Source organism: Haliotis rubra, unplaced genomic scaffold (genome assembly GCF_003918875.1).
Source record: "Haliotis rubra isolate DU_JTF1 unplaced genomic scaffold, ASM391887v1 Scf930, whole genome shotgun sequence".
In the NCBI taxonomy this organism is placed as follows: domain Eukaryota; kingdom Metazoa; phylum Mollusca; class Gastropoda; order Lepetellida; family Haliotidae; genus Haliotis; species Haliotis rubra.
In genome coordinates this window covers 250,254-277,158 of record NW_025767669.1, presented here as the reverse complement: position 1 = coordinate 277,158, position 26,905 = coordinate 250,254, and the positions used below count along the sequence as shown (strand labels likewise).

General features: G+C 40.7%; 1 protein-coding gene and 1 long non-coding RNA gene across 3 annotated transcripts in view; both read left to right on the top strand.

Moving 5' to 3' along the window:
* Positions 1–24,384, top strand: part of LOC124264592 (galactoside alpha-(1,2)-fucosyltransferase 2-like) — a 35,328-nt gene extending 10,944 nt beyond the window's left edge. For both annotated transcript variants that reach the window (XM_046699341.1, XM_046699342.1), the window contains exon 2: positions 22,532–24,384. In XM_046699341.1, coding sequence (XP_046555297.1) covers positions 22,644–23,750 — 1,107 coding nt within the window. In that variant the 5' untranslated portion in view covers positions 22,532–22,643 and the 3' untranslated portion in view covers positions 23,751–24,384. The remainder of the gene's footprint in view (positions 1–22,531) is intronic.
* On the top strand, positions 1,885–26,554 carry LOC124264593. Its single transcript, XR_006895176.1, has 3 exons — positions 1,885–1,897; positions 14,768–14,771; positions 26,309–26,554. It is a non-coding gene; the product is annotated as an uncharacterized LOC124264593 (long non-coding RNA).
* The last annotated feature ends 351 nt before the right edge of the window (positions 26,555–26,905 follow it).

Sequence of the window (26,905 nt, the reverse complement as noted above, 5' to 3'; positions counted from 1 at the left end):
ACACTGTTCACTCAGTATACACGTGTCTGATCTGATCATATGTAAACTTGAACTGGGGTTTGGGGATATTTTGGCATGTAACCACTTGAAGTGGTCTAGTTTTGCACCGGAAAGTACGTTTATTAAAAGGCTTTATGATTTGAGAAATTGACTTGGATTAGGAGACATGACTTGTTTATACTGTCTACTCAATATACAAGTATCTGATCGTATCGTATGTCAAATTGAGGCAGTCTAGTTTGAACGAGAAGTTAATTAAAATGCTTTATACTCAAAACCAGTATCGACCGAGAACGTCAGGTTTAATTTGTGGCGAATCATAACAACGTGGATTGTTATTGTATAGGCTCGCACAAGGCGGACAACGTTTATTAACCGTTAATGAAAACATAATTACCGTAATAATTAGATGTATATAACAAACTCATGTGCAGAGATGCGATGTAGCGTCGAAGCCGGCCTGAACTGAACGCTGCACTACATTCTGCATTTATGATTTGAGAAATAGACTTGGATTAAGCACATGGCGTGTCTATGCTGCATATAAAATATACAAATATCTAATCTCACCGTATGTCAACTCGAGGTAGTGTGGTTTGAACGAGAAGGTTATTAAGTTTATTAAAATGCTTTATGACTTGAGAAATTGACTTTAAACATTAATCATTAATTTGAACATTATTTGCGGTTGTATATATTCTGCTTGACCAATAACTCTTCATATACTCTTCATTGTATCAGTGACCAGTCATTTCCTTATTAATGTAAACATTATTTGACTGTTGTTTATTTGACTGATGTGTATATTTCTGCTTGAACATTTAAATGAATCATATACATGTCAATGTAATCCATGGCAACACACAGTATTGTGGACGTCATTATTAAGAGTGTTGGTCAGATCGATAAACATTCCTTTGCATCACGGAAGTTAGAATTCAGTTGATGTAAACATGCACGCACATGCCTCACTATTCGCAGCATGGGACGGCGATGGAAACACGCTGACTATATGTATATGCGGTAGTGCGGATCTAATCGTAGAAGAAGAAGAAGAAAATTGTTTATTAAAGTGCCACATGTTGTACATCACAAAAGGCATCATAAAATAGAGACATAAAATTGAGTGCAACATCCGGCCATTACGGCCTATGAGACACTATACTGCATTTAGAGACAAATGTTAAGATTAAAGGATCAATCACTAACATCTATTCTAGCACGACAATGTGTGATACTCGATTCTGATTGGCTGAGAGCTCATCAAAACCATACTTAAATGACAGTTTAAGGACCGCTGATTAAAGTGACCGATTCACCGCGCATGAATACCACGAACTCGTTGACCCTATTGTTTGTAAACAAACATGCCGGACATCGGCGATTTCTATCTCGGCAGCATCTTTGGTGTTTTTGAAGTAAAAAGCGAATGGTTTCAAGAAGAATTTCTTGACCCTAATCCAAGTGAAGAAACTACGAAGCTGAAAAATCCGTCAGCAGCGCAAAAGCGGCAGTATATTCAAAGCGGGTCCAGATCTACGTGTGTTGACGTCGACAACACACGTCGGCCCAGATGTCCTAACCTGACCGCTTCCGTCAGGACCGTAATGCCCAGTCCTTCCACTTCCACTGTCCATGTATCCCACATAAAACGTGGCATGTCAGGTCTTTTATAAATTGGGAATAGTAGGGTGGTTATCAACAATTATTTCCGTGAATAAAGTTAGCGGCGACTAAACTTAGCGAGTTCACGGCTTGCATTTTGGCGAGTCGATTGTCATACAGTAGGGGAGATCAATAATTGTATTTGCGCACAGTATAAACGGTAATTTATTTTATTCATGTATGCTACTTGTTACAAATACAAGCATACTGGTTCCTGAAATATAGCATTTATGTTGTTGAAAATGTCTTATTTTGTTCATTACACAACCTGTCCCTCAAGGGGACGATTCCAAGCGATTTCCAGGAAAAGGGCCCCTTTGCGCATTGTGTTCTTGCGCGCCAAACAGTTCGGTTTTAAAGCGCTTATCAGTACTGCTAGAATGAAGATAAAGCTACTCTGTTTTCAATTTTGCGTTCCTTTATCGTTGATTTAAGACCGCTAAATGTTTAATTTATAACCTCACGCTAACGGGTTCGGTTTTTAAATTACATTTAGCGGTCTTAAATCAACGATAAAGGACCGCAAAATTGAAAACACAGTAGCTTTATCTTCTAATTAAAATACTGTAGGGGGTGCGAAATTAAACCACAAAGTTAAAAGGAGAACAGCAAGGTGAGGTTAAATAGTGAATAGGTAGGTTAATTATTGACGATGCCTAAACATGCGTAGTAGTAAAGAGGCTACTTGTTTAATAAACTGGCTATCTTGCATAATGAGAGTGACCTGATCAACAGGGGTGTAAAGGGTAAGGGAAGGGTTTACTGCCGTGACAGCCCTCCATAAGTCGTATCTGATATCCGAATAAAAACTACAGCGCGCCAAGAAATGAATTTCGTCCTCGGCCTAACTACTTTTACATTTACTGCAAATGCGTTCTTCCATATGGGACTTCAGTTGGAACTATACTCATTATTGTCATCCACTAACACATTAACATTTTTTGGTGTTAACATTAAATCGCACATTCAAGGAAAACGTGCTGTATTTGAGGAATGTTTGTGGGAGAGACAGAATTCAAGAATAACATTGTGTGATAGGTATCTTCCCATAAGACAGACCTCCCAAATGACAGACCGCTTAAAACAACACATTTTATGGTTGGTTGCATAAGGCTTAATTAAGCTGTACCCTGGATAATAATGGTATGTGCCCAGATAAAAAAGACAACATTAGGTATTAACTTTAGTTTTATTAATTGATGTAATGAATTATGATTTTAAAATTAAGACATATTGCATCAACATATATATGTACATCAACATATATTTTCAAATTTACTTGTGAATATTATCAAAAACAATAAACTATATACATGTACCTATCAAGCATATGAGACCAGGCACCATATTATTTTACATCAGTTCACAGATAGCACTTATCAGAAAGTCACTTGAACATCATCAGTGGCACTGGTAGGGAACTTGGTTACAGTGACAGTGGAGTCTTTGTGATTTTTGCGACAGAAACTTTATGATTTATGAGTCTTTGCAATGATATGTGTTATAATAAGATAGATGGTAATTATAGCTTTAGTTTGTGGTATTAAAGACTATAATATGCACAACGAATTATGTCAAGTTTTCCGCATAAAATTGTGTCATATATATCAATATTTCAACATCAACTTTACTAAAATATTATTTAACAATTTATGACTTTACGAGATTATCAAGGGTTTTCAGAGTAATATAACTATGTAAGTAAAGTGCTTGAAACAATTCTTAACATCTCTAACAACTCAGTTCTCTACTACTCAGTATTCACTTGTAAACGAGGAGAGATATGAATGTGTTGTTAGTGGCTCTGGGTCAGCTCATTTATTACATAGGGGAGGACAGCATGGCTCAGCTAATTAGTGTACTCATTGAATCTGTCTTATGGGAGGTCTGTCTTTTGGGAGTGATTATCACGCATGTGTTTTTTGAATATTAAATTTTCTGTATTAGAACACACTATGTGTTTAGCTCAATGATGGTTACTTAAAAAATATAAGAAACCCTATTTTGACGCCATAGTATATAAAAAAAAGTTGAAAATAATAGCTTCACAAACTGATGATTTTATAAAGGCACATAACACTGTAGACAACGACTCGAAAACGCTCGGCACAATAATGTGTAGTCTCCGATCATTCTGTTATCAGCCAAACAGAAGATAGTAGTCCGTTGTGCGCGAAAAATCAACAACACACAACAACCAAACAATCTTAAGTATACCAATGGCGCTCCCAAACAGATTGACAAAGACAATATTAAGTCAGGATTCCAACGCATCTAATCACAGTCATGAAATATGCCTAATTGTCACGTTGAATAATTGTTGTCATTTTATCATCAAATTTCATAAATATGTATACTGTATAAAACCTAATTTCAGAAAATATGTATGTTTTTTACCATCATATTTAAGAATTATGTAGCATTTTAGCATCAATTTCAGGAGATATACAATTTTTATGAACGACTCAGACATCAAATATATTTCCTCAATTTTTTAGGAATTATGCATAAAATTATACAAAGTTCCTGTGATATATACAGTATTTAGAACGAGAAGTGGCTTGAGTATATTTCGTTGAATGAGTTATGTACAACACATTGACTGGAGACGATGTGAATTCAATAAGTCTCATGTAGAAATTCCCTATGGTGTACAAGAATGGTAATTACAGCACATCGCCCCAGCTCAGACATTGTGAATTCAGTCTAAGAAATGCCCTGATTGGAATTGGTCTCAGGCAGAACATGCTGGCTGTAAGAGCGACTGACGTGGATGGGGTGGTCAGGCTCGCTCACTTTGTTGACACGTCATCGTCTCCCAGCTGGGTGGATCGATGCTCATACTTTGATCACTGGATTGCCTGGTCCAGACTGGATTATTTACAGACCGCCGCCATACAGATGGAATAGCGATAAACAACAACAAACAAACTGTAAGAGCGACCATAAACTATAAGAGCGACCATAAACTATAAGAGCGACCGAATGGTCTTGACTCCGTGACTCCCGCGACGTGATCGACACCGCTCGCAACATCAATCATGTTGAGGCCGCAATCATAAAGCTGGAATACAGCGGGGTTGAACAATAAGCGCAACGCGTCAGTGCAACGCGTCAAGTCCCAGATTTGCCCTCGTATACCACTATATAACATTAATCTGCGATTTCCATATATAGGTTTAAAAACAAATGTGTTTTTTCGGTTGTGGAGGTGGTAGCAATCTTTATATATAAAAACAGTAACATAAAATGCCTGAAAAAGAAAATGATAATTATGCTGCAGACAAGTTGGGGAAAGAGAAATTGTCTGCTATGCAATACATTGTTTTAAGATGTTTTTCAAAAAACGTATTTAGCCTTTTAGAAATGTTTTAAAATGGATATGTCTGCTTTTGCAGCTGCAGCTGAAAAAACCCCATGCAGTCTCCATGCAAATCTCCCCTTCCCCACAGAATATGGCCTAAGCATGAAACCTCAGCTCCTGGCGGTAAAAACCTTCACTTCGTCTTTCTTCCAATATCAGACAGTTACGCTGATATACTGTTAAATTAGGCGTCGAAATTCACTTATGTCACGGAGAGCTAAGTTTGCCTGATGGAATGGTCGGCTTATCCAAAAATATAACACATGTCAAAGCCGGCAGTCATCAGATTATTTCTTCTACCATATCTATCCCACGTTGCCAAAACCTGCATCCCACGTGTGGCCCGTGAGGGGCTGTCGATAACACGGGATAACGGTATCCCTTCCTCGTTACTCACCAATCACGGATGTAATCCTAGCCTGCTGCACAAGGGATGAAGCTGGGGAGAATGGTCTCCAAGACAGGGATGACTGAGTTGCCAATTTTCACGTCGATGGAAATACTTCTATAATAAATCAAGTTGTGGAGGGTCGGCGGTGTCGGGTTTATTTACAGCACAAATTTACCCAAACCGGTTATTTGTGACAAGTGATGAGCGTGTTGTCGAGTGATGTTTTTCCGGCGTAGACTTGATTATTACAGCCCTCAATTTTATTGCTTGGAGTTCGATTTCTCTGGCGCAAAACAAAATTCATGATCAGTTGCTATATCTGTGTTGAGATGAACGTTCGTAGGGCGCTTTACGTTTAGCAATCTAAATTGTGTGTGAGTGCATTTGTGCGCGTGTGTGTCTTTGTGCCTCTATGTCTCTCTTTCCCTGCCTCCCCCCCTCTCTCTCTCTTTCCCTCCTCCCTCTCTCTCTCTCTCTGTCTGTGTGTGTGTGCTTGAAGGGGGAGGGCATCGTTGATAATGAACTTGTTTCAAGATATACACATTCCAATTACACAATCCTCAAGTGAAAAATGCAGAATGTGCCTGTTATAAAAATGAGGATAAGAAAATACGCATACCACTTTCATTGGCTCCCTGTTGAAGCAAGGATTGAATTCAAGATACAGACATTTGCCTACAGCTCAGATCATGGATTCACTCCCGCTATTCAAAAGATCTTTTTTCAGAAGTAGAACCGATCTGTCGATAAGATGCTAGCTTCAGGTCCTCTGGATAAAGATCGTTTTCATACTGTTCTCCTTTCCTATAGAAACTGCTGCCGACTGAGCTCAAATGTCCCTTTGTTTTCAAGGCTAAACTCAAAACACATACCTCTCTTAGACACTACTTGCTCCTGTTTGCTTTGAGCAGCCAGAAAGTGGATAGATGGAATATGGAATGTGTTATCTAAATTTATTTTTTTTAAATAGTACTCTGTGTGCAACAGGAGCTTCTGAGTTTTTAAGGACAATGTGAGTGAGTGAGTTAAGTTTTAATGAGATGTGCTTAACCAGAATAACGCGTACGTGAGTTATGTTTTACGCCGCTTTTAACAATATTCCAGCAATATGGAAGGAGCGGTACACCAGACATGGGTTTCACACATTGTACCCATGTGGGTAGTCGAACCCGGGTTTTGGGTCACGCGTGACCAGCGAACTCTTTAACTACTAGAGTACATCCAGGACAATGTAACAATTGTTACATTCGGGTTCATGCTGACGGTTAAGGTGCCATAATCTCGGGGTTTCGGTTCGAATCCCGGGTGGGACTCAACCCCGAAAAGTACTGGAATCTGTACTGTACTGAGGTGTAATTTAAACAATAAAACATATACAACATTTAATTTAATTTGAAAACTCCCGATTGGTCTTATTTACTCCAGCGCATACCCTGTCCCACTAGAGACAGCGTAATATTATCTGTTATAATATGTGACATCTGTAAAAATGAATTTGGCTCATTCCAACAGAACAATATGTCTTGAAGCGACAGTGTGAGTTGGTTCTCGTAAAGACACATTTTGCTAAGACATAAGCTATTCAATCAATATTTCAATAGCCTGGTCAATACAGACCGTCAATGACAGAGAGTTTTAAGTCTTGGTTATCAGCCGTGCCAGATTTCACTGAGCGTCTAGGTTATACTACACCAAATCCGAATCCCTGGTTCAACAAGCCTTAAGTGCAGTCAGAATTATCTGACAGCTGTGATTGGGTGATTTTGTGTAAAAGTTTTGTTTTTGAAATGTTCTTCCACCAATTAATTAAAACTGACCATTTTTTAACATCTAGTGCTGGTTGTTTGACGTGATGATGTATACTGTATGTGACCGCAGGTATTTTCAAGCGGTATATTGGTTGGTTTGACATATTGGTTGGTTTGTTGTTTAACGCCGCACTCACCAATATTCCAACTTTTAGGCGGCGGTCTGTAAGTAATCGAGTCTCGACCAGACAATCCAGTGATCAACAGCATGAGCATCGTTCTGCGTGACATTTTGGGCGGATCAGGGGTTGTTCTGTTTGGCTTTCTGTAACCGGAAAAAGAGCCAACAGAGTTGGTCATATCTTGTAGTTTTACTGCTTCTTTAAGGCCAGACAGTTTACACATGTTCATGTTACAGCTGCTGATTGCTTAGTTAGAAATGTAACGTAACTGTTGAAGTCAGTGGACAAAATATGTGGTTTGTGTAACAAAACAGGTTGAAACACAAAACTATAATGTCTCAACAAAATTTCAAAGCCTCCTACATGTGACAGGTCCCAGAAGATTTGAAGGTTATTCCTGTTGCAATTATTCAAGTTAGAAACCTATTATTGAATTAGCTTCAATTGGTTCGCTCGCGAATGTAGATACTGTGGCTGATCTTTCATTAAGGAAGGACTGCCGATATGATGTTCAGGTAAGCAATGCCACGCTTTTCAAATACCCCGTCATGTCATGGTCTGGGTCGGCCTGGTACCGGTGCCTATCAAGACATTTGATTAAAACTGGTGTTGGTGTTGAAAATCGTATTTTTGGATGCGTGGAAAAAGAAATTGATTTGCAAGGAAATTACTTTGGTTTGACAAGGCTACAGAAAAACTGGCCATGATCGTGGAGGTATTCTTATCAACTCGGTTCACCTCCATCCCAAAGGTTTTGTCTGTCTGATGTAGACCTACTGGTGATGGTAATCAGGGAGGTAGATAACGCTTTAGAAACAGCGGGTGTGTACAGATTGGAAAACTTAAACATTGCTCTGCTTGGTAATCAGTATTCTGAAATTGTGGGGCGGTGGGGTAGTCTACTTATTAAGCGTTCGCTCGTCATTCTGAAGATCCGGGTTCGATTTACCACATGGGTACAATGTGTAAAGACTATTTCCGGTGTCCCTCGCCGTGATATTGCAGGAATATTGCTAACAGCGACTACAAAAACTCACTTACTCACTTGTCCAGGCAGATGCCAGTGCCAGCCGACGGTGACACTATGACAGGTGTTACAGGAATACCCATATCAGACACAGAAGAGCCGACAAGACCATGTTCTATTTCCGGAATGCCGAACGCCAAATAGAGCATCAAGATTCACCTGCCATCGTCTTCTCGTATCACGCGGGGGGAGATCCCCTTTTCCACCACACAAAGAATAATATTTATTATTGGGAGTTATTCATATGCTATTCTTACCCTCACTATCTAATTTATTAAGCCTAACCAGGGGTTTCTAAGGAAGTCCAATATCGGTCGGCTTGGGAAAGATGGGTTTAGTAGCATTTGTGGCCAATTGCAACATGTCAAGTAAACAGCCACGGAAGGATTCAACAAACATGATACCTATGTGGTGATTAGTACTATCTGATGACATATCCTTCCGTGAGGAACGTGCTGTCTGGATCTCATTCTGATAGTGTTGTCTGTCCCAAGTTAGGCCAAGTGCCACACGTATATTATATTAGCTTCGCTTCCGCCGATGCACGACTTGTAATGAAATAGGCTGGCATTTTGAGCTGCGTTTGTGCGATGTGTTCAAAATATGAGTGAGCGAGTTTAGTTTTACGCAGCTTTTAGCAATATTCCAGCAATATCACGGCAGGGGACAACAGAAATGGGCATCACACATTCTATCCATGTGGAAATCGAACCCGTGTCTTCGGCGTGACTAGCGACCGCTTTAACAACTAGGCTACCCCGCTGCCCATTCTGAATATGAACTACCCTCTGAAAATACAGTGTAGTAGTGTAGCTGTTGTGATAGTAGATTTGAGTGAGTAAGTTAATTTAGTTTTACGCCACACTCAGCAATATACCAGCTATATGGCGGCGGTCTGTAAATAATCGAGTCTGGACCACACAATCAAGTGTTCAACAGCATGAACATAGATCTACGCACCTGGGAACCGATGGCATGTATCAAACAAGTCAGCGAGCCTGACCACCCGATCCCGTTAGTCGCCTCTTACGACAAGCATGGGTTACTGAAGAACAATTCTAACCTGGACCTTCACGTGTGACAGTAGATTTGAAAACAGTGTATTGAAATGTCTATAAAAAAGTTGATTGGGGAATTCACTGCTTGTCGAAACAGTGGCCAATTGGGGATTTGATGGTTAAAATGTCTTGCTTGTCGAAACAGTGACTTATTGGGGTTCTGATGGTTAAAATGTCTTGCTTGTCGAAACAGTGGCCTATTGGGGATCTGATGGTTAAGTAGAAACAGTGGTCTATTGGGGATCTGATAGTTAAATGTAGGACCAGTTATGCTGTCCTTGTGATGTTGGGAACAACTCATATACAGCTTCAGGAATGTAGGGTGGCCTATGTGTTCTCTCGTTATCTTGTACCGATCATGTGGATCGACTCCCTCAGTCAACGGGAATTTGGGTAGGATAGTGGTTTATGCTTTCGCTTGTTTTCGTATCCCGATGATGTGAATCAACTCCCGCAGTCACTCAACACAACTTACTAATTCATTCAGTGTGCGTGTCCCTATCTTATATAATCGTAATTTGTTGATGTGAATTTATTGTAAAGTTTGAAGGGCCCCGTGATATAGAATTAGCAAGTGTCTCACATGAAACAAGTGAGTGAGTGAGTTAATCGGCAATATTTCAGCAACGACAAAAAGTCATTCATTGAAAATAAATATATTCATACTTTTTTTAAAAAGCTGTCATCGAAGGACAGTACAACAACTAGATTATCACAAATTAATTATAACTAGTTTGAGGTCAGTGTAAAATGCTGAATCATTTCCAAACAACACAATATAACATTGGGCCAAAGATCGCCAGTAACTGAAGGTAGATCACCATGCTAGGGACCATGGGTACGTACATTACTTTTGCTACCTGCATGGACCCTAGCTCGATTTACATCATCTTTTCAGCTGTTTGCGAATTTTGAGTAAATTAGCCATAAATTAACATTACAAACATTCTACGATGAAAACTCTGGCAATGATCAAGTACACTGAATGATATGATGTTAAGTACCCTCTTCGGAGGACAATTATTTCCCGCTACTTCAACCTCCTGTGGTGGCTCATATGAAACAAATTCGCCTTAATCAACAAAGGAAATTTAGCCGTTGAAAAGTGGATTTCACTAAATATGACAAACGTTACCAGAACATTACAAGGTCTAAAACAGTTGCCAACACATAAATAAGGTCAAAACAAATCAATGATACTCGTATCGAAACAAAACAAAATAACATTTCCTAATACTTTTATAATCATTAACAGGCAGTATTCCGACCCAAACCCTCACCGCCTAAAATACATTTGCATCACTTTCCCTTAAACACACCAAGAAGTCATTTAATTGATTCTGTCTCTTGTCAAGACCTGAAAGCTTCAGTGCCGTGAATTCACATGAGTTTTAGGTGTATAAAAATACTCTCGTTCAGTCATTACTGATTTTTTATGTGTGAGAAATACATTCCCAACGTAGCGCGAATATACTACTGGACATGCTGATGAAGTGTGACATTTACACAGTTCTCCAGGCTTTGAAAACAGGGTTCTACAAACACGAGACGAAATTGTATGGAAGCGCTACTTATCTGCCTTGGAGTGAAACAAGCCACGTGAAGAAACCGGAAAACGAAGTTTAACCACCCACTGACATAAATGCCCTGTAATTCTGTGTAAGTTAAATCCGCAATTAGCATAGGTTTTGTATCTGATGTCCCTCTAGGGACCGCCAACGTGGTCGGATAAATAAAGCGCCTTGTACCTTGTCGTTTCGTACCTTTGGGCTTCGAGAAACCGGAAAACGAAGTTTAACTACCCACTGACATAAATACCATGCAATTCCGTGTAAGTCAAATCCGCAATTAGGGAAGGTTTTGTATTCGATGTCCCTCTAGGGACCGCCAACGTAGTCTGAAAGATAGAGCGTCTCCCGGGCGATAAGTGGTTCGATGTTTGGTCACTTTGTACGGAAGGGCTTCGAGAAAGCGGAAAACGAACTTTAACCATCCACTGTTATAAATTCCGTATAATTCCGCTTTGGCCAAAGCCGCAACGCCTTTGAATTTAATGTCGTACGTGGTCTTGCAGACAGAACGTCTGCCCTGAGCGCAGGACGTTGGTGGTTCGCTTCTCGAAACAAACTTAAGTCTGAGTTTTGACTTGAGTCAGAGTTTTTACTCAAATTTGAGAAAACGCAGGAAAATGCATTTCCCAGAATAAACTGAAATTAATATTAAACTCAAACTTAGGAGACAATTGGGATAGATATAGCTATAGTTGTTTGGGCTTTTGTTATTTATAAAATGCAGTTGAGTTAAAAATTCAGCTGTTTCAAATTGTCACACTCAGTTTGAAATTTGAGTAAAAACTTAAGTTTGTTTCCAGAAATCGGGGCCTGGTCGCTTTGTATCAACAAAACCAAACTGTGGTACTTATTGTCACCCGCACTAAAGGGTTCAAACATGGACTGGTCCATATAATGTGTCGGGGGGGGGGGGGTTATTTGTGAATGTCAGTGGGTCAGTGGGCTACTGTTTTTGTTTGTTTGTAGTTTAACGATATTCCAGCTATATGGCGGTGATCTGCAAATAATCGAGTCTGGACCAGACAATCCAGTGATTATCCCCATGAGCATCGATCTTTGCAATTGGGATACGATGACATTGTCAACCAAGTCAGCGATCCTGACCACCCGATCTCGTTAGACGCCTCTTACGACAAGCTTGGTTGCTGATGACCAATTCTAACCCTGGTCTTCACGCCTCCCTGGCTAGTATAAACATCCATGCACACCGGCATGCGATTCGTTATATGTAATCAGAGGGAAACGCAATACATTGTCACGAGGTTTGGAAAAGACCCGCACACACTCTGTTCCTCTCTCGTGGAATCAGTGGAGTAGCCTAGTGGTTAAAGCGTCATGTCAAAGACCCGGGTTCGATTCCCCACATGGGTACAAACGTGTGAAGCCCACTTCTGGTGTGCCCCGCCATGATATTGCTGGAACATTGCTTAAAGCGTCAAAACAACCTCACTCACTCACTCACTCACTCACTTGTGGAATCAGCCTTCTGTTAGCAACGCGGCGTATCCATAAACCACCCGCAGCTTGTCTCAGTATCGTATCTCAGGCTGATCGTGTCTCAGGCTGATCGTATCTCAGGCTGATCGTGTCTCAGGCTGATCTTACCACATTAAATAGACTCCCTGTAATGTTATTAAAATATTCACTCATTGATTCATCGATCTTGTTTCTTGTTTTTGAAATTCCAACCGATGTTTCTCGTAAGAGTCGACTAAATGGGCCGGGACATAGATATGCTGACTTGAGAACTCATCAATGGATTGTCTGGTCCAGAATCGATGGTATTTGGCATACCTCTATATTGCCGGAATATTGTAAGTACGTAAGCAAATTGCACAACGTCTCTAATCGCTCCCATTAAATTGAATCGATGTTCATCCTGTTAATCACTGGTTCAATAATCGGGGCGGTGAGGTAGCCTAATGGTTAAAGCGTTCGCTCGTCACGCCGATGACCCGGGTAAAATAAGTGAAGCCTATTTCCGGTGTCCCCCGCCGTGATATTGCTGGAATATTGCTAAAAGCGGCGTAAAACCATACTCACTCACTCACTCACTGGTTCAATAATCTGACTTTGACAAAACTTGAAATTCGAGTACTAAGACATCCTACATCCGCTTATGACGAAAGTTCCTTAACTCAAACGCCATCATCTCCAGCTCTTTGAAGAGAACACAAACAGGGCAATAACGGAAAAGAAAAAAATATATGCAAAGCTTATCGACTCCTATAAATACGCCTTACAGTAATTAGATGCATAGAAAGTCCTGTTGTCCTTCCACGGTTTCTTTACAAGTAATTTATACAGCTTTTCTGGTTTTCGATGAACATCTAAAGTTTGCGTGATTACCTATCGAGGATGTCGTTTGCACACTCTAACCTTCGCTTGTAGGAGTCCTGTAATCCTCCTCAAGCGGGTTTCTGTAAATGTCTGTGATTTGAACAGTGTCCTGAATCGATGTTGTATTGACCACGTCGTGCGGGATTTTTCACCTCGCTCCTCTCAAAGCGTCATGTCTGTTTGAATGTCAGCTCCGAGTCAATTAAAACTTCATCCCATCGCCATTATGTCAATTTACATTGGCTACAAAACATTGATTCTTTGCCTGGACTTTGTTGAAAATGTGGCTCTCGCGAAATCTCGTTTCGAACGCGATCCGATGAGATGTGGTGTGGGTGTTGTTTTTTCTCTTGCTGGAAAAAAAATGCATTCTCCACCAACCTCAATACTTTAACAGAATGGTCTTCAGCAACCCATGTTAGATGAATAACGGCACCCGTGAAGGTCCGGGTTAGAATGAGCCTTCAGTAACCAATGTTCCCGTAAGAGGCGACTAACGGGATTGGGTGGTCAGGCTCGCTGACTTGTTTGACACATGTCATCGGTTCCCAATTGCGCAGATCGATGCTCATGCTGTTGATCACTGGATTGTCTGGTCCAGACTCGATTATTTATTTACAGACCGCCGCCATATAGCTCGAATATTGCTGAGTGCGGCGTAAAATTTAACTCACTCACTCACTGAATAACGGAATCGGGTGATCAATGTAGCTGACCGAGTTGATGCACGTCATTGGAATATTGATGGGTGCTTATTTAAACAATAAACAAACAAAAAACCTCACTCAAAGGTTCTGCTACTGCTTCTTCAACTCTCCCCACCTCCTCCTCCTGCTGACACTACAACTACCCGTGAAGATCCGGGTTAGAAGTGGCCTTCAACATCCCATATCTGTCGTAAGGGGCGATTAACGGGATCGGGTGGTCAGGCTCGGTGTCTAACTTGACACTTTTTATCGTACCCCAGTTGCATAGATCGATGCTTATGGTGCTAATCACTGGATTGTCTGGTCCAGATTCAATATCTACAGACAGCCACCATATATCTGGGATATTGCTGAGTGCGGCGTTAAACATCAAGAAAACAAAGATATACATGTACGTCAGTGTATGTGCTCAAACCTCCCGTCAGAGGGGTATCAAGTCAGCTTCACAAAATGTTTCGATACACCAAGAGGAATCCGATTTAAGGAGGGATTCTTTGACCAAATTCAAACAATTCACACGCACGCTCTGACTGATTACTCGGCTTTATCGCTGATCGGTACAGACACGAGTATCTTTGAAGGCTTTGAAAAGGGTCGAGTGTTGACGGATGGGGTCGATTAGTGACGGATGGAGCCGAGTGGTGACGAAAGCCTACAGCTGTGGCGGTTGACCGGCATTACCCCACAGAAGAACATTCTACTTCATCACAGCAGATTTGTGATGGTAATTCAGGGTGAAATTTCGATGACTATGGTAATTACAGAGCGAGATGCATTCCTGAGCTCGTTATACATGCCACAGTGACCATACTCTCGTCCATCACGAGATGTCGCGAGAACGGAATTGGAGATTTGCGTGAGCTGAGCGATTAATGCGAACCATTTGTATTCGCTTTTCACAATATGTACACAGTAGTCATATTTCACCGAGATTTTATCCTTTAAAACGTTTGTTTCCAACCAAGATCCTGGTTTCATATGATCGACATTAATATCCAGCATGTAATCATGGAAATAAGTTGATTTAGATGCTAACCAATATTCTGGCACCAAAGGCCGCCTTGCACGCCAAGTGATCCTGCGGAGTAAGGAGACATTTAATATTTGGAAGATGTACAGCAAGTACGTGAATACGGACGGTCTTTTATATCTTTTGTTGATTGTTTGGAGCCTTATTTAACATTATTTTAGCTATATGAACTTTTCCTGTGGTGATTGTTTGGAGCCTTATTTAACATTATTTCCTTATTTACCAATATTTTTGGAGCCTTATGAACTTTTCCTATATGAACTTTTCCTGTGTTGATTGTTTGGAGCCTTATTTAACATTATTTTAGCTATATGGACTTTTCCTGTGTTGATTGTTTGGAGCCTTATTTAACATTATTTTAGCTATATGAACTTTTCCTGTGTTGATTGTTTGGAGCCTTATTTAACAATATTTTAGCTATATGAACTTTTCCTGTGTTGATTGTTTGGAGCCTTATTTAACATTATTTTAGCTATATGAACTTTTCCTGTGTTGATTGTTTGGAGCCTTATTGACTTTTCCTGTGTTGATTGTTTGGAGCCTTATTTAACATTATTTTAGCTATATGAACTTTTCCTGTGTTGATTGTTTGGAGCCTTATTTAACATTATTTTAGCTATATGGACTTTTCCTGTGTTGATTGTTTGGAGCCTTATTTAACATTATTTTAGCTATATGAACTTTTCCTGTGTTGATTGTTTGGAGCCTTATTTAACATTATTTCAGCTATATGAACTTTTCCTGTGTTGATTGTTTGGAGCCTTATTTAATGATTATTTTAGCTATATGAACTTTTCCTGTGTTGATTGTTTGGAGCCTTATTTAACATTATTTTAGCTATATGAACTTTTCCTGTTGTTGATTGTAACATTGGAGCCTGTGTTGATTGTTTGGAGCCTTATTTACAATATTTTAGCTATATGAAGTTTTCCTGTGTTGATTGTTTGGAGCCTTATTTAACAGTATTTCATCTATATGACGATTGTCAGTGTTGAACGGGACTTTGGGGTAGGAGCCTTATTTAACGGTATTTCAGCTCAGGCCGAAGACCTTTTCCTGAGTTTCCATTTTTAAGTATGAACTTTCCTGTGTTCTTGTTGCCTTGGTGCCTTATTTAACATTATTTACCTTATTTAACGCTATGTAAATTTACGTTGATTGTTTGGAGCCTTATTTAACATTATTTTAGCTATATGCGCGTTTTCTGGACTTAAATTCTTACCAGGTTATACGTACAAGGGCGGCAGGCGGTATACGTGTAAGATGAATACAGTGAACCTTACCTGCCAACAAACATTTAAGATTAGGTGTCTAGTGGGTTGGAGATTAAATGCTCGGTGGTGCTATTCCCAGTAAGGTGGCATCCACATTCGTTTTGCTTCCTTGGCTAACATTTGGCATTTAGGGTTGAGCAAGAACTGGTCGGTTCGAAGTCATTAGATGGCCTTGGTGATGACTGTAGGCGGGGTTGGGGGGTGGGGGTGATAAATTGCCAGTAAAATGGGTCTGTAGAATGGGGCATTAGCCAGTCACGTTCACGTGTCACTCCGACAATTCAGCCAACCAGTATACCAGATTACCCCAAGCAATTGTCCATGGAACAACATGAGGAAAAAAATACAGTACTGTCTTTGCATTTACGTCTATTTCCTTCCACGCGCCTTACGCCTACCAAACGGTGTATTTCTCTTAACTGGCATACTTTATCCTTGAATGTAGATCAAATCGATTAGGGCGCCGCAATTAGCTGTGCAGAGTTGTGTCCCTTGGGGCACACCGGAACAGCAATTCACCCTGATTCTGTTTATTGGTTTGTCGGCATTATCCTCGTGGGTTCTATGAAGTAGAAAATGCTTACGATCTGCATCACTCCACGTTTAAATGGCACGCCATGATACAACTGAACGATGCCAGTTCAAACACGCTGTGTTATAACTGAAGTACCGTTAGACCAGACCAAATCCATATAGTGGTTAATTGTGTGAGTGAGTGAGTTTGGTTTCACCCCGCCTTTAGCAATATTCCAGCATTATTACGGCGGGGGACACCAGAAACGGGCTCCACACATTGTACCCATGACGGTAATCCAACCCGTGTCTGCAGCGTGACGCGAACGCCTTAACCACTAGGCTATCCCCTAGTTGTGACTCAACGGGAAGAGATAAATTGATTTTCAAAGATATTTCATGTATTGATTATGACCCCACGTGTTAGTTACATACTGCAGTAGGCCAGTCAACAATATACAATCTACACGCTGTTATAGGAACGCATTTGTGCCACAGTCTAAACATTATCTACTTAGCAGATATTTACATTTGCTTATAGCTAAAATACATGGAATTATCATGAAACGGCCCTCCCATTATCAGAAATTTGCGGTCCGCTGCAAATGATATTGGACCGCTCAACCTTAACGACGGGCCACTATCAGTTCTGTTGTCAAGTGACGTCATAGTTCGACATTAATTTGCTTTCGACTGGCAGATATTCTGGGTCAAACAAGTCAAAGCAACCCAAATTCCCGCTTCAAATAGCGGTAATATTGGCTTTCTTGTTGGTGCTAACCTTAACAATTGCACTATTAAGACTGTTGATGGACCAAAACCGAACACTGTCATAGTTTGACATGTTGCAGGCTATGGTCTTGTCAAAGGCCAAGGTCGAATATCGTCACTTTCTGTTGTGACGTCACTTGAATTGTTCGATGACGTAATTGCATTCGGGCAGTCAAGCCCGTCAGAAGTTGATTTGGGTAAACTTACAGTCAAATTCCTTCATTGTTTCCTTTTTCTTTCAACACAAATTCCATGTATTTTAGTTAATAATAACGGTAATGTTATTTTGAGGGTTATTATCATTTGCAGAAGCCCTCGGTCTTTTTCAACTGCCCCTCCTTCGTCGGCAGTTAATGGAAGACCTCGGCTTCTGCAAATGATAATGCCCTCAAAAATAGCATTACCCTTATAATAGAAAACACTTTCATATGCATGGAAGATTTTTACATCTACGTAGAAGACACGTTAATCTATGTAGAAGATAATTTCGTATACGAAGAAGACACTTTCATCTTAGTAGAAGAGACTTTCATCTTAGTAGAAGACACTTTCATCTTAGTAGAAGACACGTTAATCTATATATATGTAGAAGATAATTTTGCATACGAAGAAGACATTTTCATCTTAGTAGAAGACACTTTCATCTTAGTAGAAGACACGTTAATCTATATATATGTAGAAGATAATTTTGTATACGAAGAAGACACTTTCGTCTTAGTAGAAGACACTTTCATCTTAGTAGAAGACACGTTAATCTATATATATGTAGAAGATAATTTTGTATACGAAGAAGACACTTTCATCTTAGTAGAAGACAGTTTCATCTTAGTAGAAGACACGTTAATCTATATATATGTAGAAGATAATTTTGTATAAGACACGTTTAGAGAGACAATTTCATCTTAGTAGAAGACACTTTCATCTTAGTAGAAGACACGTTAATCTATATATATGTAGAAGATAATTTTGTATACGAAGAAGACATTTTCATCTTAGTAGAAGACACTTTCATCTTAGTAGAAGACACGTTTATATATATGTAGAAGATAATTTTGTATACGAAGAAGACACTTTCGTCTTAGTAGAAGACAGTTTCATCTATGTAAAAGATAATTTCGTATACGAAGAAGACACTTTCATCTTAGTAGAAGAAACTTTCATCTTAGTAGAAAACACTAATCTTTATAGAAGACACCTTCGTAAACGAAGAAGACACTTTCATCTTAGCAGAAAACAGTTTCATCTTAGCAGAAGACACTAATCTATATAGAAGACATCTACGTAGAAGACATGTTAATCTAAGTAGAAGATAATTTCGTATACGAATAAGACACTTTTATCTTAGTAGAAGACACGTTAATCTATGTAGAAGATAATTTCGTATACGAATAAGACACTGTCGACTTAGTAGAAGACACGTTTATCTATGTAGAAGATAATTTCGTAAACGAAGAAGACACTTTTGTCTTAGTAGAAGACACGTTAATCTATGTAGAAGATAATTTCGTATACGATGAAGACACTTTCATCTTAGTAGAAGACACGTTAATCTATGTAGAAGATAATTTCGTAAACAAAGAAGACACTTTCATACACGTGGACAACACTGTGATCTATGTACAAAACACTGTCGTACGCGGAGAAGACACTTTCATATAAGTAGAAGACACTTTCATATGCGTAGAGGGCCCTTTAATCTACGCAGATGGTACACTCGCATACGTAGACGATTCTTTCCATAATATTGACTCTGAACATGGTGACGTGAGTTGAGTTGGGTCAAGGTTATTGCACTTCTATGGCGAGGTGCATATACGCGTGCGTGTTGCAGGATGTACTATTCCGGACAAACACCGGTCCTATTGTACTTCCCACTGATGCACAGTATACTGGCTCCGAACCGACCGTGTCTTGTTGCGGCTGAGCGTCAAGTAAAACAAGTGTCATTTGTAACGTATTTTCACAATACGTGACAGTAAAACATTGTTCTTCGTCTCTCTAGGCAGTGGCTTTCTTTGCTTTACCACAAACACGTCAATCGATACAATATGTACAGTCAAACACTGTATACAATAACTAGTTTCGATTAACCACCGAAATAAATCCCATTGTGTATAAACGGCAAGATAGTGAGTGAGTGAGTGAGAAAGTTTAGTTTTACGCCGTATTTTTTGTTTTCAATATTTCAGCAATATCGCGGCGGGGTATATTGAAATGGGCTTCTCATATTGTACCAAAGTTAGGAATCAAACCTGGGTCTTCGTCGTATTAGCCTACCAAAGTTAGTCACGCCGAAGACCCGGGTTCGATCAAACCTGGGTCCCGCCGTGATCGTGACTAGGGCGAAAACTTTCAGCCACTCAGTCGTGACTAGCGAAAGCTTTAGCCACTAGGCTACCTCACCGCCCAAACAGGCAGGTGGCTGTATGACTTGATCGCTTCAGTCTGTGATGACACCAGGTGTTCATGAGACACGTGTGATCAACTTATGGGGCGAAGACTAGTTTACCTGAGTCCTATTCCTATCATTCAATTCGTCTTCGAGTTTAAAAAATCTGTGACATGGCGATTTGTATGCCGTTGTGTTCTGATGACGGACCGGTGCTCATCTTATAGACCATCGGTTTGTTCAGTCCAGACTCGTATCTTTAACAGGCACCCGTGATATAGCTGGAATAGTGACAAAAGCGATGTACATTTTAAGCTTCAGGTCGGTTAGAATCAACCCTGGCAAAACCAAATATGATTTGACTCGACTTGACGAAAACGTTGACAAAACAAAACTAGGATCAAAATAGTAGAAGCTCTAAAACACAGCTGTGATACTCATATCAAGTACATCATAATCGGACAAGCAGTTTTTGTTTGCTTAATTCTACCCATCAAACATCAGCATATAATTTATTTTTTCTTGCATTTTATTTGCTGGTGACAACGACAAACACCCACTCCATAGCAACTCTTCAGCAACTCATGCTTGTCGTAAGAGGCGACTAACGGGATCGGGTGGTCAGGCTCGCTGACTTGGTTGACACATGTAATCGGCTCATGCTCATGCTATTTGATCACTGGATTTACAGACCGCCGCCGTGTAGCTGGAATACTGCCGAGTGCGGCGTAAAACACCAAACAAACCAAGCCAATACCTTTTCGCACAGAAGCAATGAAAACGATTGAAGAAAAAACCGCAACTCTTCAGCTCAAGACGGACGTATAAAACTCCCCGGTCTTGTAATTGTGAAATATGTGATTTCCTTTTCTGACTGACGTATAGGAGAACATTAATTTCCCTAAGAACTCAACCCGTGCATATTTCGTTAAGATTTACTTCTATCTTGTTTTTTGCCACTCCAACTAATATAAAGTCTTAACAAATAAACGTCTTCCTATCACTTGCTTTGGAAAATCAATACACCACAGCGCAATCGGGCACAAACTGACACATGTTTACGACCTTGTAGAAATTTGCATCAGTTGTCGCGAAGGTACCCCAGCAGCCTCGGGACAGTACTGTAGTGGTCATTAGGTTTGTGGGGCTAGGACCTTGAGATGAATATTTCATAAGTCGCTTTATCCGAGTGATTTGCATCTAAATGTGTGATTAATTCTCCCTTCTCGCTGTGGGCAAGGCGTTAGAGTCTCGCAGATGGCTGTAACTAGCGAGGGAGACCCGATAAATAGACTCTAGTAGTCTCTCCTGGAGTCTCTCACAAAGAAAATTATCACCGAAGCTGAAGAAAACATTTAGCTAAAAAGATGTATTTTTTATTGATCTACTGTGTCGCTGAGTAGTAGTGCGGCGTCTGATTGGAGATAATTACGTTTCGATAGAAAATCGATACGTAAAGGGTTTTGAGTATCGTTTGTTGAAAATTTCAGTTTTGTGAAATATCAGCTGACCAAATGCTCAATTAAATACCCTCGGCATCACCGCTGTTTTGAAGACATGCTTATATGGGTGTATATGCAAGTGTTTTGTGCTGTGAGCTCGGTTTCAAATCATATCATATGGTAAAACGCGGGGGCGCGGCGGGCGAGCTGTCTAACGCGCCAGGCTAGTGATGCAGCAAGCTTTGAGGTGTCGGGATCGAGCCCACCTGTGACCGGGTGTAGAAACCTTGGAGTCAAATTTGTGCGAAGACTCTTTCAGTGTTGTCACAACCCCGAGTGTACAGTACACAACCCTGCGCACTTAAAAGAACCCACGAATCCCTTAGGTATATGACCACATGGTGGCCACATGAATACGTGCAAACACCTAGTTGTGGGTACAGCAACGTGCAGTGAACATGGACAAAGTGCTGTGACTATGGGTCCCAGTCCACCCAGCTGTGAATGGGTACCTCGTAAGGATGGGAAAGCCTAGTAGGCAGCAAGAGTTGTATGATCCCCAAGGAGTTGAGATTAAAAATACGATGTGCCGTTGTGATGGACATCCAATGATCGAGGCGAAATGAAAGCGCCTTGGAGCAGCTGTACTGAATATCGGCGCTATACAAATGTTTGTATGTATGTTTGTAAAACGGGATTTTACGTGTCGCTTTCAAGATAATTGCTCTGATATAGCAATGTGCATTGTATGTATGTGTGTCCACTTGAACTATGCTTGTTTCATATTACCAATCCTCTACCATGATGCAGTTTAATATTGATAGTGATAGTGTAACCAGGTGTTTAGCAAAATAGTGCTACTTTGACGCAGGCTTAGGAAGTTCAGAACGCATTTTCACACTGATGACGAATGACAAATTCTTTTCAGATGGTGAATATTACCAACAGCTAAATGTTTCACTTGAACAGATTATTATATTATGAGGGTTTTTTTTAGATATTTTCGAATTGTGTATATCATTATCATTTCTGACACCGGTATTTTCATTGTATTTTCAGGCTAACTACTGGACTCATGGCTAAATCACAGGCCTGCAGTTGCACCCTCACATCGAGGCTCACTTCCGGTCCGCCTGTTTCGGAATGAGGTCATGTCTGGCGCCCTTTTGGGATGCGTCCGTTTCGACGCCGGCGGAAAGCCGCATTCTTTCTGACTCTCGTTGCTTCCGGGTTTTTGGTCTTCCTTCACAACCAGATGTCGACACTGTCCGGTGACGTCATGTCAGGAAGTGACGTCAAACACACAGATGGAAGAAGAGGACAGGTGCTATCAGGACATAGAGGACAGACTGTGTTCAAGGATTTGGTGACTAAGAGCCTACGTACAAACCAACAAATACCCAAACCCGAAGTCATTGAAATCTCCCACAATGCATCAATTCTCAATTGTAACGAGAGTAGGAATGCTTCTGAACTATTCAAGAAAACGCACACCATGACGATCCATGGAGGCGGTCGCCTTGGTAACGCAATGTTTCAGTATGCCTCTCTTGTTGGTATTAGTAGTTTCCATGGCTACACCGCAACAATAGCAAGCTCACACTTTTTGAGACGAATTTTCAAACTCACTGCCCCGGGAACTAAAAACTCAAAGGTACAAACAAAACCGAAGAGGGAGAAAAGCCCTGGGGTGTATGACAAGAGTGTTCAACATCTGCCCCACAATGTCAACTGGTCGTTGGTGGGGTACTATCAGTCATGGAAATACTTCGGGAACATTTCGGAAACCATACGGCAAGAATTCACATTTCAAGACGAAGTCATCAAAGACATGTTGAAGGAAGCGCCAGTTCTTGCCAACTGGACTCGGATAACAGTCGGCGTCCATGTACGACGAGGTGACATGGCGTCGAAATATGAACGAGACCGAGGCTACAACGTAGCCGACTTCGGATTTCTTAACAGGTCAATGAATTACTTCCGGAAGAAGTATGAGGACCCCTTGTTCGTTGTGTGCTCGGACAGTGTGATGTGGTGCAAAGACAACCTTATGGCGGACGACACTATATTTACGAACGGACGTCGGGAGGTGGATTTGGCTATTTTGGCTCACTGTGATCACAATATTGTTACATCCGGGTCATTCGGGTGGTGGGGAGCCTGGCTGGCAGGAGGTGATGTTGTATATTTTAAAAACTTCCCGCGAGAAAAGACGTGGCTTGACCGACAGTACAACAAAGAGGACTACTACCCACCAGAATGGCTGGGCATGCAGTAAAACATATTGCTGCATTCTGAACCAAAGACGTCTTGAACTGCGCCGTACGTTAAGGCAAATATCCTGGGTGCCGTTGTGCAAAGCAACCTACTCGCTAAGACTGTTTAGGCAAGGGAGTTACGATCACCTAAGAGATAAAATCGCTATGTACAAGAGAGCAGAGAGCACAAAGCGATCTCGCGATGTTCGTAAGTTAACGTTAACGTTAACGTTTCTGATTTACGAGCACGTAGCGCTAAAATCGCTTTGCATAACGGCACCCGTGGCCACAAAGCGATCACGATGTTCGTAAGTTAACGTAATGATTTATGATCACCTTAGCACTAAAATCGCTTTGTAAAACTGGCCCTGGATTTGAGATTACACTGTAGAAAAGAAATAAGTTCCCAGCCATTATTTAACTAGTTCTAATCCTAACGTTTTAAATTATATTTCCTGTTTGAAATTCTGTTCTGTCTTCAGTTTCGTATTGTGGTTTTTCTTTTGCATTTTCACCATTGTATGAGATCGCTCTTACTTGCAGCAATGCATGACCTGATTTTATAAATCTTTCAAACATTTATGAGCTTAAAATTCCGGGGTTACCTACACAAAGAGGAATTACGATCGCAGTATAAATCGATGCTATGAACCTGCTTAGTTAGGAAATATGCAGTTTGCTAATCCTCAAATTGCAGGTGTATTTTACCTGAACCTTTCCGTACGAACTATTTAAGTCAGATACCGATAACACACATTTTAGTGTTCTTTAATATATTGGTGCTGCTTCCTAGGAAGGGGATAACGTCTTGAGGTTGTTATATGTAATGAGACTTTAAATAAGAATGAGTGTCTCATTAATTTACTGTCAGAAGTCAGTAATTTTTGTTCGCGAAATAGGCCAGGAAGAGTTGAGCCCCTTTGGAAATATTATACCTTAAACCCAATGGTCGTTGTTCGAACCCGAGAATCATCCTGAATATTTTCCAGCTGTGTCAGCACCATCCCCACGCGTTCAGGTTTCAACTACACCGCTTTGGGTTCCTTGAGTGAGTGAGTGAGTGAATTTAGTTTTTTGCTGCACTCAGCAATATTCCAGCTATATGGCGGCGGTCTGTAAATAATCGAGTCTGGACCTTCAAGCCTTGATATAAACCAAATAAGGTTCAAAGCAAAACTAAAATCACTCATTTATTTCCTAACTTGCGAAACACAGTATCAATATCAGTAATTTGTATCTATGTGTTTTTTTGTTGTAAATGCTAAGTTTTTCAGCGTAATATTCACTAGTACAACGGAAACCAAACAACGAATAATTTGTGAAGTAATTTTCCCTTTCTTCCTCTTCGTTTGCTAATTTGTGACTTCTATGCCTGTTGAAAGACGCTTCAATGGTTCATACAAATACGGGGCGGTGGGTAACTAAACTCACTCACTCACTCATACAAATACTTGCTCCATTCTTGGCTTTGCGCTTTCATTATATGATATGTTTTCAGATAAACTGCATTGGCCAATGATTCGAATGGGGATTTGCGGTGCATTGGTAACAGAGGGCCCAACCTTATCCAGCGTTCTGGGTTCGAATCCAGATTCACCCTAAAATAATGTATGTGCTCATGTGTTTCACCAAAGATGTAGACTTCTTCCAGCGGCATCACTTTGGGGGTTTCGTCCGTCATCGTGTTTCGAGGTTCAAATTCGGAGCGGCGACGTAGCCTAGTGGTTAAAGCATCCGCTCGTCACGCCGAAAAATCGGGTTCGATTCCCAACATTGGGGGTACAACCCGTGAAGTCCATTTCTGATGTCCCCCGCCGTGATATTGCTGGAATATTGCTAAAAGCGGCGTTAAACTATACTCACTCACAAATTCACTCTCTCACTCACTCACTCACTCACTCACTGTTCAGAATGATGATGTTTCCTCGCAGCTATTATGACGTAAGGTACGCTGACATATTCGGTGACTGTTTATGAACATTTACCAACGTGGGGCGTAGTGTAGCCTAGTGGTTAAATCGTTCCCTCGTCACGCCCAGGTTCGATTCTCCACATGGGTACAATGTGCGAAGCCTAATTCGGGTGTCCCCCGCCGTGATGTTGCTGGAATATTACTACAAAACCAAACTCACTCACTTACCAACTTACAGAACACAGAAGAGTTATAGTGTATATATTAGCAGGGCTTGTTTTATTATTTGTTCATAAAAAAGCAAGAACTGGAATGATGGGTAGGACAGTGGTAAAAGTGTTCACTCTTTAACACGAAGATCCAGGTTTGAAACATCACTTAATAATAGTCAGTTTGTACAAAGCATGCCACCATATGAAATGTACGCCCTTAGTTCTATATCTCTATTAGTGTGTGGATCAGTGTGTGTATGTTCTCAGGCTCGTTATCCCTCCGGGTACCCATCTGCTACAGGAAAACTATGAACATATTCCCTGAAGGTGCTACAGTTTAAGCAGGACCAAGGCTTGAGAAACTCGCAAGAATACGACCATCAAGTCAATGGCTGCTTAACGAACGCTGTTCACTTCACCTAATTTGTGACCTGTGCGCCGTGCACATTAAAAGATCATAGAACATTTAAAATACATTCCTGGTGGCCCTTGCTGAATTGTGACTCTATAGTAATGTCGTAAAATATATATATGATGAAGTCACTGATTCTTTTGATGAATTTGCGGGGTGTTATTTTAAAATCGGTTCTGTTTGTTATGCAATATTATTTTTGGGCTGTGAAAGAAGTCGACTGTCGTAATGGGGCGTTATACGATGTACATGATATATTTCATTAATAAATTTACTTATCTAAAATAACCACGTTGGGATTGTTGTTTCTTTGTTGTTGGTGTTGTTGTTGTTGTCTCTGTTTCTTGGTTCGATTCGCCCTAATTATGACACTGAATTTCTTTGCTCGTGGCAGGTCGCAGGAGGAGTGTAGCATTGGTGTAGCCCAGTGGATAGAGCGTTCGCTCGTCTCGCCCAAACTCGGGATCTATTTCCCATGTCGGTGCACTGGGTGAAGGTATACTGTTCAGTGATATTGCCGTAGTCCGGTGGTTAAGCGTTCGCTCGAAGGCCCGGGTTTTATGCCTCATGGGTACAATGTGTTAAGCCCATTTCTGGTGTCCCCGCCGTGATGTTGCTGGAATATTGCTAAAAGCGGCG